Genomic DNA, 16947 nt, shown 5'->3' with positions numbered 1-16947 from the left:
AGGGCCACCATCCTCAAGACCCCAGAATGGTGGATCCACTGACAGCTTGCACCATATGCCAGGAAAAGCCACAGACACTCTATGCCAGCTCATGAAAGCAGCTAGGAGGGAGGCTGTACCCTGCAAAGCCACAGGGGCAGAGCTGCCCAAGACCATGGGAACCCACTTTTTGCATCAGTGTGACCCAGATGCAAGATATGGAGTCAAAGGAGATCATTTTGGAGTTTTAAGATTTGACTGCCCTGCTGGATTTCAGACTTGCATGGGGCCTGTAGCCCCTTTGTTTTGGCCAATTTCTCCCATTTGGAATGGCTGTATTTACCCAATGCCTGTACCCCCATTGTATCTAGGAAACTAATTTGCTTTTGATTTTACAGGCTCATAAGATGGAAGGCACTTGCCTTGTCTTAGATGAGATGTTGGACTGTGGACTCTTGAGGTAATGCTGAAATGAGTTAAGACTTTGGGGGACTACTGGGAAGGAATGATTGATTTTGTAATGTGAGGACATGAGATTTGGGAGGGGCCAGGGGCAGAATGATACGGTTTGGCTGTGTCTTCACCCAAATCTCATCTTGAATTGTAACTCCCATGATTCCCACATATCATGGGAGGAAACCAATGGGAGGTGATTCAATTATGGGGGCAAGTCTTTCCTGTGCTGTCTTCATGATAGTGAAAAAGTTTCACAAGATCATACGGTTTTAAAAATGGGAATTTCTCCACACAAGCTCTCTCTTTTTTGTGTGCCACCATACACGTGAAATGTGACTTGCTTCTCCTTGCCTTCCACCATGACCGTGGGGCCTCCCCAGCTCTGTGGAACTGTAAGTCCATTAAACCTCTTTTTCTTCCCAGTCTCGGGTACGTCTTTATTAGCAGCATAAAAATGGACTAATACAGCTGTCATAAGAATTTAGGGGCTTGATTTATACACTTTTCTAATCAGAGAGCCATCATACTTCCAATCTGGGCTGAACTCTTGAGATAGCAACAGACGAAAGCAAAAAGTTTTCAAATTCAACAAAGGACTCTAAATCTTCTCATCTAGACAAGCACTGAGTTGAGAGCCTAGCATTTGAGCAGTAATACATGAAAGGCATAATTTGGGTCTAAAACATCCTAAGTGCAGGTGTTTTAAATCAACTGCCTCTATCATGAAAGCATTTCAGTAGAATCCCTGCAACACATGAAACTTGGGAGATCTGCATTCTTGATAAATTCCCTCCAAAATATATCCCCTGAAGTAGAATAATGATCCACTTGGAATCAGGGCATGCTGGTTCTGGACCCTACATACACTACAATGCCATTCTCTGTAAATGTTTATTGAATGAACTAATGAATGAATGAGTATAACAAATTTATACTATCAAGATAAGATTAAAGTTTTATGTTTTTCTTGTATAATTTTAATGGAAATGCCATGTTCTGTGCAATACGTCTACACCATTCTCTGATGGCAAAATATCTGGACTTTTTCCTAACTTTGTGTTCTTGGCTATTTACCTACATGTCTTCCCCACTCCATTATAAACTCTGATGATGTTATTCACTTTTGCATCCTCGACCCAATGCCTAGTCCAGTACAAGGCCCATAAGCAGATACTCGAAAATAAAAAGGGAAGGGGAATACTGAATGGAATTAGTTGGGAGCTGCTTTTTAAACTTCAAGTTTTTGATGCAGAATATGTCTGAATGTACAAAGGCAGGCTGGCATAAACTCCACTCCAGAAGCTAAGAAGGAACACCCATTCCCACTTCCCTCCTTGTGCAGCAAAGGCCAATCATGGCCAGACAGACCCTTCTAGCAAGGGCTTTGATCTGGAGGAAATGACTCAAAGGTGCAGGGTGACTTAGAGTTTATTTGAGGCATCGGTGGCAGAATCATGAATTTGCAGCACAGCAGCTGGTCTCCAGAGACACATGGCAGCTGCCTGAGCCTGTTCCCTCAGCAGGAAACTAGCCTCATCTTGACCATTACCATCATTACTGGCATAGCCTGGCTCTCCAGATTTCTGTCAATTCACAAGCCACTCAAGTCAACTAAAGAGTAAACTTCAAGGCAACTAAAAAGTTCAAAAACTACTAGTACTCATTTCTTTGGAGGACTTATCACCACTTACCCATTTTTCCCATTAAATCAGTCAAATAACGGTGATGGTTTTCCAACCACACCTCTATCTCAGATTTTCCTAGTCCTTCTGTGAAGTAAAATAATCTAAAATAAAAAATATCTGTATGTCTATTTGAATTTTATATATCTAAAGATATCTAAAACACTGGTTTCATTTTCCAACTATGTTGAGAAAATGGAGCAAATGGAGTACATAATTTTTTTAAAATCCAGTGTGCACACAATAGCCAAACGTGGGAATAATCCAGATGTCTGAACGGATAAAGAAAATGTACATCCATTTAATGGCATATTATTCAGTCACAAGCAGGAAAGAAGTACTGGTACATGCTACAAGACAGATGATTGAAAATGTGCTAAGTAAAAGAAACCAGATGAAAAGGCCTCATGTTGTATATTTCCATTTATATTGAAATATCCAGAATAGGCCAATTTATAGAGGCAGAAAGCAGATTAGTGGTTACCTGGGCCAGTGGGTACGAGAAAATGGAGAGGAACTGCCTAGTGAGTACCTGGTTTCCTTTTGGGATAATGAAAGTGCCCTAAAACAAACAGCGGTGATGGTTGCACGACATTGTGAATAAACTAAATGCCACTGAATTATACACTTTAAAGTGGTTAAATGGTGAATTTTACAGATGTGTATTTTAACACAATAAAAATCCCAATATGCAAATATTTAGAAGAAACATAAAGAAGCATATTTAAAAACAGGAACCTTTCTATTTACAATAGAACAGCTACGTTCAGGGTGGCTTGTCAAAAGAACTTTCTGGTTGTAAAATCTTTGCAGTTTCAACCTTATACCGATAAGGTTTTATCAAGAAGAAAAATAAAAATAGTCATATTCAAAAGATTTTTCATTTATCTCTGAACACAATCATAACCTATTTCATTTAGACACAATAAGGAAGTTGTGAGAATGAAGTCTAATTTAATAGATCTTGGCAAATATAATTTTTCCACTCTCGCAAAGTTTAAAGTTCCTTTATTATAGATGAGTATTAGTTATTCAATCCCTAAAGACGTGGGTCTTTACATGGGAAAAATGGACTCAAGATGCTGGGAGCTACATATTAGTAATTCTTTAAACTAGGATAACAAAAATGTGCTGCTAGTTGCTATCCCATAACTGAATGACTCATTATTGTAAAGTTGTTTCAAGTTTGTTCAATGGATCTTAGGAAATGGCATTTTCTCAATTTTTTCTTTAGTCTAGAATTTTAGAACTCCTTTGTCTTCAATTTCTCTAATTTCTACATTTCCCCCAAATCTCAAATACATCAATGGTAAAAGAAATACTTACACATTCTAAGACCCTGAAAATTATTGCTTTCCACCCCCAATGGAATTGAAAAAGAAAAACCTCACAAAATAGCAAGTATCTAACTTTCAAAGGATCCATTTCGGTATATCTGTATCAAAGCCAGAGTGAATCTTTTCATTCTACTAAGAAGCAAATATACTGAACTATTTCTTGATTTACATTTACTGCCTTACTTAGAGTAAACAGAAATGCCAGCAACTTCAACTTATTTAAAAATGTGTGTTGCTTAAGAAGAAATTTTCAGTAACCTCTCAGGGGCAAATTACAAGATATTTTCATCCAGATTCCTCAAAGGAAATGATCGTAATGCTTTTATAAATAATGAAAGCATTTCATTGCAGAAGTACTTAAAATACAATTACTTCATTTACTTTTAGAGGCTTCATCAAAGTACATTTCCAGCACACACTCTTCAGGGCAGGTGCCTATAATTAAATATGGTCCTCTCACCTGATTCATTTCCCGGGCTTTGAAGGACTCTTTGTTCCACAGCACTAACTCTCTATGCATCCTAAGGAAGATATTACTGCCAAGTTCCACGAAGCCTTCTGAGAAATTCATCAGTGCTACAAACTACTGACCTTACCCTAAACCCATCTGCTTGCAGGCCAGCTGACTCAACATCTCCTGCCAGCCATCTGCACACACATGGTGTTCTGTGGCAGCTCTGTGAACCATCAGAAAGGAAGAGGAGTTCACATTTATAGACAGGGTCACTAGGGAAAGAAAAGACAAGGGAAACCCTAATTAAAAACATTTCTTCCCATGAAAGCACATAACTTTACATGTCTCTGCTTCATTGGCATACATTCATTTTTATTTAATTTATTAATCATTTGGTGTGTACCTACCCTGTGCAAATCACTGCCTTCAGTGTGCTAGAGGGCTTAAAAAATGAATTAGAAATGTTCTCTACCCTCAAAGAACTGTAGACTCTAATGAAAGAGACAGGCAGTTCTTAATTTTTCTTAATGAGTTAGAAGACAGCCAGAGCCAGGCCTCATCCCATGAGTTAACCAGGATTTGCATAATTACAAGAAGTGAGTTGTAAATCTATTTCTATCATTTCCTTCAAGAAAGCATACGAGAATGCAAGTGCGTGAGAGGGATGCAAATTTAGGATTAATTTGGTATATGTGTTAATTCCTATTATATAAAGGAGAGTCCTCTGTACTTAGCCTCAGAGAACTTAGGAAACGCTGCACAATTGACCACAACACACATGAGAATCATGATTTGGCTGGATGATGCAAAGGACTAAGAAAGAGCTGAGTGAATGGAAGGAGTGATGAGTGTGGGATGAGGAAATTAATCAAACTCAAGATCACAAACTGCAACACTGGAGGTGCTGGTAGGAGATGTCTTTAATTCCTGTCTGTGTAAGGAGCTAGATAGTTAGACGCCTTGGACCTAAAGAGTGTAGGGAAGGCAGAGGGGCCACTTGACTATTCTATTCTAGCAGGTATAGATGAAAAAGAATGGCAGACTATCGTTAAATTTATTGAAGTTGGGTTTTAATGAAGAGTTTTTAAATCCTCTCCCAGCAAGTATATGATTACAATATTTTGAACCTAAATGTTTTTCCATATAATATAGATATTTCAAATAGAGAAGTAGCTTGGTGGGGAAATTTTCTGTGAGTTGGAAATAACACACATAGATCAGCACTATCAGCTTTTATAACAGTAAAACAAAATAGATGATGGTCAGTAAAATCCAGGAAGTAATTTAGGATTCATTCAGCTTCAGTGGCTGATAGGCATGAGAGAGTACAATAGATGGCAGAAACAAGTAGCTCACCACAGTCCCATTCATCTGAACTGTCTGAGCAGTCGGCTTTGCCATCACACCACAGGTCACGTGACACACACGCATGGTTTGCACATTCCAGCTCATCATCTTGGCAAAATGCTGGCATGGGGAACAAAAAGTGAGAAGGAAAACATTTTAGAAATAAATGTGATTATCACTAACATGCACATCTTTATGTGCCAGCAGGAGCATGGAAAGAAGAAAATATGTGATCACTGAGGCTTCCAAATGGGCATAAAAACAGAATAACGGAATTTGTAAAATATTATTTAATAGACATCAATACATACAAAGAGCATTTAAACAGAATTACTACGTTCAAGTGACTCAATGTTCTGGTTCTAACAATCGGACTGAATAAACAGTACTCACAGCAGCAAAAATACCAAAGATCAGAGAACGGGGTTAAAATCTGCATGAGCAGAGCATGAGAAATGGACAGACTGAAGCCGCCTTAGAAAGAAAACAATCTCTGTCCACAGAGATGCATAATAAGTTTTTTTTTCCATCTCTACTATTAAATGAGTCTCTGAGTCATACATAGTTCTCTTTTGGGTTTTAAGAATTATAGTAAATCTCCTTGATTGCCTACTTAACAACCATTTCCTTTCTCCTTCCTTTCTTTAAGGGAGCCTGATTTTGTTCAGGCCCCTACACCAGCCATCCCCAGTTCCAAAGGAAGATCCTGATTAGCTTAAGCTGGGGCATGGCATTTTTCTGTCTACAGTTTTTTTGTTTGTTTGTTTGTTTCGGAATACAATTAGTAGTCCAGGGGTAAACATGTGCTCCGATATCAGGGCCTTGGCCTACGGTTGTGTGATTGTGCTTCACAGGACAGCTCCTGCCCAAACTCTGCTGCTGTGCCATGTGCCCCAGCCTGGGACAGGAACAACCTGGAGAAAACAGCACCTTTTTTTTGATTGGTTCTCCCTGCATGGTGCTTCTTTTTGCAGTTCAGCTGTTTGTAGGAAGTGTCTTTTCTAACTACACAAAGACTCCTGACGGCTAGCTGTGACTCCGCCCAAAGTTGACCTGAGTGAATCCCTTAATGATATCTTGGAGATATGAACACAGTTCTTCCTCCTTCCAGCTGGACATGATCAAGGAAGCATGGTGCCCCAGATGCCCTTGGTAATGTCATCTTTTCACCATTGTGGGAGCCAGCCTGAGTTGAAGCTGAACTGAAAAAATCACAGACAAGGTGCTAAACTGCCACGTACAGCCTCAAGAGTCCACCTACTTGACTCTGTATGATAATATAAAACATGTGATATGTATATGATAATAAAAGATAAATGTCTTCATTATTTGTCATTTTGATTTGGGCTTTTCTGTTATTTGTAGGTAAAACATCTTAAGAGACATAATTATTTTCTGGCTCTAAAAGCAATGGCCATTCACTCAGAAAATGTAGAAAAGATAGAAAAGCACAAAAATTTAATAATTATACCACCCAAAGACTATAACTGTAAACTTTTAATTATGACTTTCTGATCTTTTTCTATGTGTGGATATACGTACTTTCAAAACTCAGGACAATAGTGCACATAATACTGAATACGCTGTTTTACTCAACTAATGACATATAATGAATCCAAAAGAAATTTTTCTTCCCTAATTTAATTTTAATATTTGCATATTATTTTCCTTTATGGTTGTAGTTTATGTTCCCTATTTTTGGATATTTGGAGGTATTTTGATTTTCTCATATTATAAATAATGCCAGAAGAATATTATAGTGTATATATTTTACACATATTTAGTTGGCTTCTTAGAATATGTCTTTACAAGTGGAGTTTGATCAAAAGATGTGAAAATACTAAAAGATTTGTATGCATGTTTACACACTTTTAGCTTGTATTCAAAATGAGACTTAACTGGTGTTTAAAATAAAAATGCTCTGTTGACAAATTCGCATAAGCACTTACAGCAGTTTTTCTCGTCCATGTAATCAGGGCAGTCTGGGAACCCATCACAGATCACTGTGTGCTTCAAACATTGTTTATTGGATGGACATTCCCAAAGATCTCTCTCTTTACAACCTAGAGACAGAAGAAAAGGTTATTTGCAATAGACGTGGAATTGAAAATAATGATAAATTCAATCAATGTAGAAAAATTACGTTATAAAGGCATGATGTTGGCCGGGCGCAGTGGCTCATGCCTGTAATCCCAGCACTTTGGGAGGCCGAGGCGGGTGGATCACAAGGAATCACTTGAACCCGGGAGGCGGAGGTTGCAGTGAGCCAAGCTCACACCACTGCACTACAGACTGGGCAACAGAGCAAGACATTTTTTCTTAAAAAGTTTTGAACTCTGCATACCATGAATAATTTTGAAAGTAGAAATACCCAATAATATTCATATTGTGATATAAATTGTACAGCTCTCCTAACAGAAGATCAAAAGTGACATATGGGGCCAGGTATGGTGACTCACGCCTGTAATCCCAGCACTTTGGGAGGCTGAGGTGGGCAGATCACTTGAGCTCAGGAGTTGGAGACCAGCCTGGCCAAGATGGTGAAACCCCATCTCTACTAAAAAATACAAAAAACAGCATGGTGGTGTGTGCTTGTAATCCCAGCTACTTAGGAGGCTAAGGCAGGAGAATCATTTGAACTCGGGAGGTGGAGGTTGCAGTAAGCCGAGATTGCACTACTGCACTCCAGCCTGGGTGACAGCAAGACTCTGCCTTTTAAAACCATATAGGTAATAACTGAATCAGGGTTAGAACCCTGGTCACTTTTCTCATGTATTTTCTATTTTCTTTTTTGAGACCAAGTCTCACTCTGTCGCCCAGGCTGGAATGAAGTGGCACGTTCTTGGCTCACTGCAACCTCCACCTGTCTCAAAAAAAAAAAAAAAGTGACATAGGGGACATGGAGAAAAAATTTAAAAGCATACATTAACATTCATCTTTAGCGGTTCCTTTTTCTTTCTGAGTGAAATTGCTGTCAATGCATAAGACTTATCTATAAAATAATGTGATGCTTTTAAGCAAATATGCCAAAGTCTAGTGATCTAAGTGCGTATCACCTTAAAATGTAATTTCATTCTACAAATCAGGAGGCCATCTGGTTTTTTTAGCAAAAGAGGCTCCTTCTATGCCAAACAAAACTAGTTTAAGAGCCAGGTACAAAAGCTATTACTTTATGGTAGTCAGAGATCTAAAGTTGGAAACTTCATCAGTTAATATGAGAAATGAATATAATTTGTGCAGCATTAATGTAATAACTTGAACGTAATTTGCCTATGAAATAGCAAGCGCTTGTGATGTATTTAATAAATGCCATTGATGATTCATGTGCAGTGCATTTCATATGCCTGCTAAAGTTTGACAAGAGTCTAATATGTTTATGTCATTCCAGTCAGATCCCTGGCCCTGGCCAGGCCGTGAAGTACATGAAGGAAGAGGCTACATGGTAAAAAAAATTTGAGTACCTTCCACCCCCTTGGCTAGAACAATGGCTGGCATGTGGCAGGCCCTCAACTTTTAAGTAGAACTTCATCTCATGCAAGGAACAAAATGTCTCTGGCTCTCAGGAAAATATAATTTATTTTAAGGTCAGTGAAATGCGAAGCAGTGATCAAATAAGCAGTTTCTTAAACAATGTTATTGTTCATCTGACCTACTACAAATAAGTCAGATAAATTATGTAGATGATTGACTCAGGTTTCTTGGAATCCATTATGAGAAAAAAAATTGGTTTTCAAAATTTTCATTAAAAACAATTATAAAAATAAGTGACCCAAAATGCTTACTATAAGCTAAAATTAAATTTAGTGTGTTTCATCATCCAAAGATACAGGAAATAAATAGTGAGAGTCTTTCACTGGCTGATAATCTGGAGTGGTCTTAGGCCCAGGGACATCCATTCCAAGAACTCACAGAGACATTATTTAGAGTTTTCAGCTAGTAGAGGATCCAGACAGCATCTGAAAGTTCTGACAATAAGAGTCTCTTGAGATTTGAGAAAGAGCCTGAAGTCTGGCCTCTGTGACCCAGCTCCTGCCAAATGGCACAGTCTGCTCATTCTACCAGAGAGCAAAAGACATCAAGAAAGAGGGCTCGACACTCCACGCATGGTGCCGACCCTTCTCCAGGGCTGCTCCTCTGCTCACAAAACATACCACTTACTAATAGAGAATGAAATAAAATAGCATGAGTTTTTCTGACGATTCCCAAGGCACATTCTTCTTAAGACTACAAGGAAGAACTTCAACATTTGGAAGGAGATGATGAAATACCACAGAAATAGATCATCTGGGACAGAAGGCCCCCTAAAGTGCATCCTCACAAATAATAATAATGATGATGACAATGAGATAACATGTATTATCCACTATGTATCCACATTCTAGATATTAGCTTTAATTCTTAAAATAACACTATAATGTCAGTATTATGCTCACCATTTTATAAGTGAGGAAACTAACATTTAGAGAAATTGAATCCCTCCACATCACAGCTCCACGGAGAAAGACCTGGATGGGATCCAGGTACAAGTCATCAATTGCAGTCCTTTGTAAGATGCGAACATGAAGTATGCATAAGGGCGTAGGAGCAGTGGAAACACAGCTTTAGAGTCAGACAACTGGATTTGAATCCTAGTTCCAAATCTCACCAGCTGTGTGAGCTTGGGTAAGTTACTTAACTTCTCCAAACCTTGGTTTCCATACATCTAAAATACAAATAATAATGCCTGCTTCATAGGGTTGCTATAAACATTAAAGGAGTACTCCATAAGCATTCATTTTCACCTCTCCATGTCTTCTCTTTTCTCATAAAAGTTCGCATAGCATAATACCTCCTTTGTGGAGTTACGGTGAGCACAAAAGAAGTAGGATAAAAAGAGAGAGACATTAGTTACACGGGAGATAGTATTATTTTGAGAAGAAACCACTTTCTTTGTAAAGTGACATTTTGGTGCAATTATGTTTTAAATGTATATTCTAACAGGAAAAGGATATGATTCCATCAAAAATTAAAAACAGGCATGGATGGGATGGGCTGTTTAATGCAGCTGCAGGTTATGAAACCAAATAATTGTTGATGTCAGAATAATAACCTCTCCAGCACAGAGACAATAGCAACAACCAATAATTGAGGATACAGTGTTCCAAAAAAGTGACCAACTCATCCCATTTTGCCAGGGATTTAATTGATTTGAGCACGAAGTGTCCCTTGTTCCAAAATATCCCCATCAGTCCCAGGCAAATCAGGTTGACTGGTCACATTAAGTGTGCTAAGCATTCATCTGGGTTTTTTGCTTACTCTATCTCTCATTTTCACAAAAACTCTGTGAAACAGGCTGCCCTGACAGAGGCAGTATCCCCCGCCCCCACCGCCCTCAAATGGAATACCTTGTTTATAAAAACAGTTGTCATTACAAGTAAAGTCAGCAAATCACCTTAAAGCGATGCTTTTTGTTCTGTAAGAATCTCTTAGTTATGCAACTATAGAGTAAGTAGGTCCACTCATCCTCTTGAGTTAAGCTGCATGAAATTTTTAAATTCTCACCCTTCAGAGTGGAGCCGCTCAAAAGGAGGAAGGAGACAAGGTAATACTGCATTATTGAGCTGACAAAGGCTGGAACAGTCTGGATCCAGCCATCCTGGACCAGTGTCTGCCCCAGGAAGTGGCTGTGGATATGGCCTTGGAGCAGATCATAGGAGCTGTAGCAGCCAGAGTACAGGCCTAACAGGTGTGAAGAGCCTTCTACAGCATGCAGGATCCTGGACAACAGAGCCCCTTCCCTCAAAGCATGGCTGCAAAGGGCTCTGCCTCTGCCCTTGCTATAGCAGCTGGAACAGAGGGCCTGCTTCCCACTGTGGTCTAGGCCTGATTATCAGGGCAGCCATACCAGCACAGGCCATCCAGCCACCATCCAGCTGGAAAGTCGCAGCAGCCTACCCAATTCCTGAGTCACTTCCCCCTTTTAGCAGTGCCATTTTTATGGCATGCTCTTCACATATGGGTGGCCCAGTCTCCCGTGAAAGAGGCAGGATGAAGGAATGGATGGGACTTTAAACTGCGTGGCTCTAATCCTAAAAAGAGAGAACATCCAACCCAAAACCAACACTATCTCCAGGAAAAGACACCATCCATCTACCTGAGTTTACTATGTGAGCCAGAGACCTCGCCCAGCCCGTGCTTTAGCCTGACAGGCCAGCCCACTCTCTTTTGCCATAAACAGCTGTCAGAAACAAGACTATGCTAGACAGGACTCCTTCCCTTAAGGGAGATGGCTGGGGCAGCCTTTGAAAGGAATCGCCTCCTGACTTCCCACCACCACAGCAGGTGAGTTCCCAATTATTAGCTTCTGAGGATGAACAGGGCATGTTATAAGCATTCCAAGCTGTGAGAGATAACGTGGGTGTTCTCTGCATCTTACCCAGAGAAGTAAAGTGACTGGCCAAACGTCACACAGACTCTAAGGCTAAGTCAGGATGTAAATTCAAGTCTAAGTCTACGCAGGACACTCTGCCATTCCAGTCTGCCTTCCCAAGACACCACAGAAGACGACGAAACAGTTAACCAAGTATTTAAAGGGAAGGAGAAAATTTCCCCCTTAACATGGAAAATTAAACCCTACTGAGTGATGAGAAATCAATCCTGAAAATTCATCCTGAAAACACATTTGTGGATATGCCAAAGCTATGGACATAATGACTCTCACTCTTCTGCTAGCTACAGAGCAAAGAGTGGTCTCCTCCCCAAACAAACAGACACAAAAGCATAGAGACCGGTGGTATTTGGAGTGTTAAGAAAGCCAGTTAAGCCCTTCTGTGAGATAACTCATAGAAATGCTATCCAAGAATCCAAAAAGAAAACATGCCTTTTGGAAACTCTTTGAAATCAAGCTGTAAAACCCATAAATATCAGAGTCAGATCTTCTAATACAACCTAAGGGGATTCTGACTTGAAGAAATGGCTCAGGTTATATTTAAAGGTTTTATTTTATTTAAGATCAAGAGGAGACCAAAGATAGGTGAAGAACTGATTTTTAGTCATCTGAAGATAAACAGTCACTTAATGACACTCAGACATTTGTATTGCTGTCAATCTTTTCTCTATATGATGTATACCATTTTACTTAGAATAGTGATCAATTAGTAATTTTGATTCTGTGTTCATGTAATAAAGGATTTTATTTTGACAGTCGATATAAAGCACCTGTTGTGGCTATATTTTCATTTAACTGCTCCACTGGGAGTTGCTGCTTGCTTGCATCACAGCCCAGGTACCACCTGCTCTTGTAGCTGACCCAAATCGTGGAGGTAAGGCCTAGCAAGAGATAACCTCAGCCTCACACACTCAAATCTATAGAGTGATAGAAAAGCTGAAAAATACAACCCCTTTGTTGTTTTCCTTAGCTCTCCTTTCTTTGATGTCATTCTTGATCATTTATTTTCCCAGGTCTTTCCCTCATGCTCCACTGCATGGCTATCAACGCTTGGAAAATGTTACGTTGAAAATAAACTCATTTATCAAGTTGCTAGTTTTACAGGCAGCTCTATCTATATCATGTATGCTCAATTACTGACATACCATCAGTCCTTAAAACAATGCAGTACTTCTGTACTGACACAGTGCAGATTCTGCTCAGCATTCCCCCTGTCTCTTAGACTTCCTTCCCATATTGGATTTGCATAATTCATCCCAACACTTGTTGAAAACTATTCTAGTACTGACATTTTCAACTCTTGTTTACATTGGCAATTACACAATCAAAGCAGCCTCAACAGCGAAAATCTACCACAAGAGCTGGAGACATTTAAGAACAATATTACTGATTGCTTAATTCTAATGCATATATTTTAAAAGTATATTTATAAGTTAAGTGCTTTGGCTACCACGTTTCTCCATTACAACAGTGCCAAAGAAACAAGAAGTAAAGTTAATTTCTCATACAATATTTATTTTATAACTGAGTTAAATAAGTATTGTTTTGAGGGGAAACTCAATAATCTTGTTAGAAGTTCTGAGGCAGCTGCAGATTCATGACAATGAATAGTTAATTGTCCAATTATTGAGTAAAGCTCAAACACTTAATACCACAACAGACAGAATAAGTCAGAAAGGCAAGAAGCTTGGGGTGAAACCCAGCTTTGCTGGAGCTGGTGCTTGCATTACCAGATGGTGTGCCTATGCACATACGAAAACAGAAAGACAAACAGCAAGGAGGCAAACGGAAACAGATGACTTCTTATGAATCCTCTGTTGGGCCTTCATCAACCTGACTTCCTTATTTGATCTTAAGTGGTGTGTCCTCCCAAATCACTGAACAAGCCCATTCAAATGCACGCGTAAGTATCAAAGAGAACGAAGTATGTAAAGTTTTCTATTGTTAGTCACGTTGGAAAACTTCTCATAAATTGGTACTGCTGGAGCAATTAATTGAACTCCAAATGCATTATTTCTTACCCACTTTTAACTTTCCTTAACTATAGCTCTCAATAGTGCTGTCAAATATTTTTAATTTTTGATAGAGATTAGACAATATATTCTATTATTTTGGTGTGCCTTTAATTGTGTGATTAAAATACTGGTGAAAACCAATTACTTAACTAGAAACCTGATATTTTAGGGTCATTTAAATCCTATACCAATATTATAGTACGTTAGGTTTATTTTTTGCAGAATATGTTCTAGAACTCAGAACTTTTTGTCTTGGTAAAGTTGTTTTGTTTTGTTTTTAACTAAGCTTTTGAATTTCTCAAATATTTAGTCCCCTACAACAAATTTAGGTCTAGCCACCCCAACAAAGTATCATGCAATCTCTTTGAACCATCTAAGATAATCTATTTTAAATTGCATCTCAAATACCATGACCCATCAAAGTCATAGTTAACAAATCTAATACATTCTCAATAAATCACTTATATAAGGTATATTCAATGAGTTTTGATTTCTTTACAAAACAAAAAACAAAAAACCACAAACAAGCAAACAACAGTAGCTTCTAAAAACACTGTACATTTCTCCATAACAAAATTACCCCAGACATTGTACCATCATTCTGACAGCTGGAGTTTTCCAGAAGATGCATTTGTCCATATTTATGGGAGCTGACAGGATTTCAGTTGATTGCTTGTGACATTTTGTGTAGACCAGAAGGGCAATGTTTACCACCTAAAATTCACTTAATGGAGCAAGGCAATATTTCATACTTCAAAGGCCAAAAGAATGAGATCATTTCAAAAGATGTACTCCCTTACGTGCTTTTCATGAAACAGTGTCAATTCTTCTTAAACAGGAAAGGCTAAATAATCATAACCAAACAATTCTGTGAATAGATCTTCAATCATTTTGCTTTCCTCAAAAACACTGTTTATTAAAGACCATTGTCGGACTTCTATTCCCTAATACATTGAGGTTACAAGTACAAAGATTTGCAGGGAAATATAATGAGAACTAAGTCCACTCAAATTATCATTGGCATTTACGGCTTTTCCACTGGCGATTTTGGACCTCATGGCAGAAATGTCAAGAAGAGTTTTATCCTTTGCCAAAAGAGAAAAAATATGAGAGGACATGAAAATGAATCCCAATTAAACTGGGAATGATGGAGTCTGAACTCTGAATGTTGGAGTATGAACTCTGCCTTCATGCATCTAGATGTCTATTTAGCAACATGGGAAGCATACGCAAAGACACTATTATTCTGACTTTAAAACTCATAATGATTGCTTTATAATTTAATAATAAAAATAATTCCTTACATTTGTGAGGTGCTTCTCCTTTTAATAAGTGTTTGCAAATATAGTAGTGCCCCGCCACCCTTATCTGAGGTTTCAGTTTCCACGGTTTCAGTTATCCCTGGTTAAGCATGGTCTAAAAACGTTGGCACAATACAATAAGATATTTTGAGACAGAGAGAGAGAAACCACATTCTCATTACTTTTATTTCAGTATATTTTTATAATTGATCCATTTTATTATTGTTGTTGTTAATCTCTCATTGTGCCTAATTTATAAATTAAACTCTATCATAGGTACATATGTGTAGGAAAAAGCATAGTACTGCACATATGGGGTTCCATACAATCTAGGGTTTCAGGCATCCACTGGGGGTCCTGGAACATATCCCCACGGATAAGGGGGAGGGGTACTGTATGTATCAGGGTTATATAGAAGTGTAATTTAGAGGAAATCAAGAGTTAGGAAAAACACTTAAAATATATGCCATACTGTTCAATAATTTAAGAAGTAAAGACATTAGCATTGAATCCTAGTCCTACTATCAGTGAATAGTTTACATTTTTAACACAGTTTCTTATTCTATTCTAGTTATTACCACACATTCAAGAAAAGTACCATTGCACATACATACCACAGTTTTCCTCATCACTGTCATCGTCACAGTCGGCCTGGCCATCACATCTTCTGGAAGCCAGAACACACCGTCCTGAGCGGCACTTGAAATGACTAGGTGAGCATTCTATTAAAAACAATATTACTGTTAAAGGGCTGAAAACCCAGAAACATCAGCTAATTTATGTATTTACATGTAGGATGTTGTCAAGGAGCTTTTACTGAAGATTAAGGGTGGTCTCTTGCAAAGCGAAATTGCCATTTTGCTTTGGCATTCTTCTGCCTGCCAATCAGCATCTTTGTCCTTCATTCTTGGCCTCATCTCTCTAGATATGCAGTTTAACGTCTGTGTATTCCAATGATTAATTTTCTTTCCAAATGGGACAACCCAACAATTGCCAGAGCCTGATATGCCTGTGGAGTCAGTGCTCCTGACTACCTAGCAGCTCTCAATGTGTCAAAATCATTTCCACACCCCCATCTTTCCAGCTGGTCCACAATTCCATTTCTGTACTTAATGATCCTATGTTGCCATAGTCCCCAAATGTTTTTTACTTGAAGGAACCAAGGTTTGATGTTCGCCTTTGCCTTCAGGATCCCTAGTATAAAAGCATCCATACATAATGGGCTCTGTGAGTAAAGTACAGTTTAAAAACACCTGGAGTACTAATTAAACTCATCTCTGAGTTCATTATTTTTAATTTTAAAATGATTTTTGGGGGGAAGATGGAGCAAGATGGCCAAATAGAAGCCTCCACTAATTGTCCTTTCTGCAGGAACACCAACCTGAACAACATCCACACAAAAAAGCACCTTCATAAGAATTAAAAATCATATAAGCAATCATAGTACCTGGTTTTAAATTCAGATCACTGAAAAAGGCACTGAGAGGGGTAGGAAAGACAGTCTTGAATCACCAATACCACCCCTCCCCCATTCCCCAGCAAGAGCTGCATAGCACAGAGAATCTGTGCACTTGTGGAGCGATTGTGGGACTTTGCATTGGAACTCAGTGCTGTCCTGTCACAGCAGAAAGCAACACCAGGCAGTGCACAGCCAGTGCCCATGCATGGAGGCAGCATTTAGCCGAACCCCAGCCAAAGGGGAATCACCCATCCCAGTGGTCAGAATTTAAGTTCTGGCAAGCCTTACCACCACAGGCTAAAGTGTTTTGGGGTCCTTAATAAACTTGAAAGGCAGTCTAGCCCACAAGGACTGCAATTCTTGGGCAAGTCCTGATGCTGTGCTGGGCTTGGAGACAGTGGACTTGGGGGCATGCAACCTAGTGCATGCCGCAGAGTGGCCAAGAGAGTGCTTGTGCCACCCCTTCCCCAACCCCAGGCAAGCACAGCTT

At 39.0% G+C, this 16947-nt stretch overlaps 1 protein-coding gene across 4 annotated transcripts in view; it reads right to left on the bottom strand.

Annotated features, from left to right (window-relative positions):
- Positions 1–16947, bottom strand: part of CORIN (corin, serine peptidase) — a 250529-nt gene that overhangs the window by 48663 nt on the left and 184919 nt on the right. For all 4 annotated transcript variants that reach the window (XM_032135377.2, XM_032135379.2, XM_032135378.2 and 1 more), the window contains 4 exons: positions 15613–15720; positions 7205–7318; positions 5265–5375; positions 4051–4180 (listed from right to left, as the gene is read on the bottom strand). In XM_032135377.2, coding sequence (XP_031991268.1) covers positions 4051–4180; positions 5265–5375; positions 7205–7318; positions 15613–15720 — 463 coding nt within the window. The remainder of the gene's footprint in view (positions 1–4050; positions 4181–5264; positions 5376–7204; positions 7319–15612; positions 15721–16947) is intronic.

This window comes from Hylobates moloch, unplaced genomic scaffold (assembly GCF_009828535.3).
Source record: "Hylobates moloch isolate HMO894 unplaced genomic scaffold, HMol_V3 SCAFFOLD_17, whole genome shotgun sequence".
NCBI lineage: Eukaryota > Metazoa > Chordata > Mammalia > Primates > Hylobatidae > Hylobates > Hylobates moloch.
Note: the sequence above shows the minus strand (reverse complement) of the source record. Positions and strands in the feature narration are given on the sequence as shown.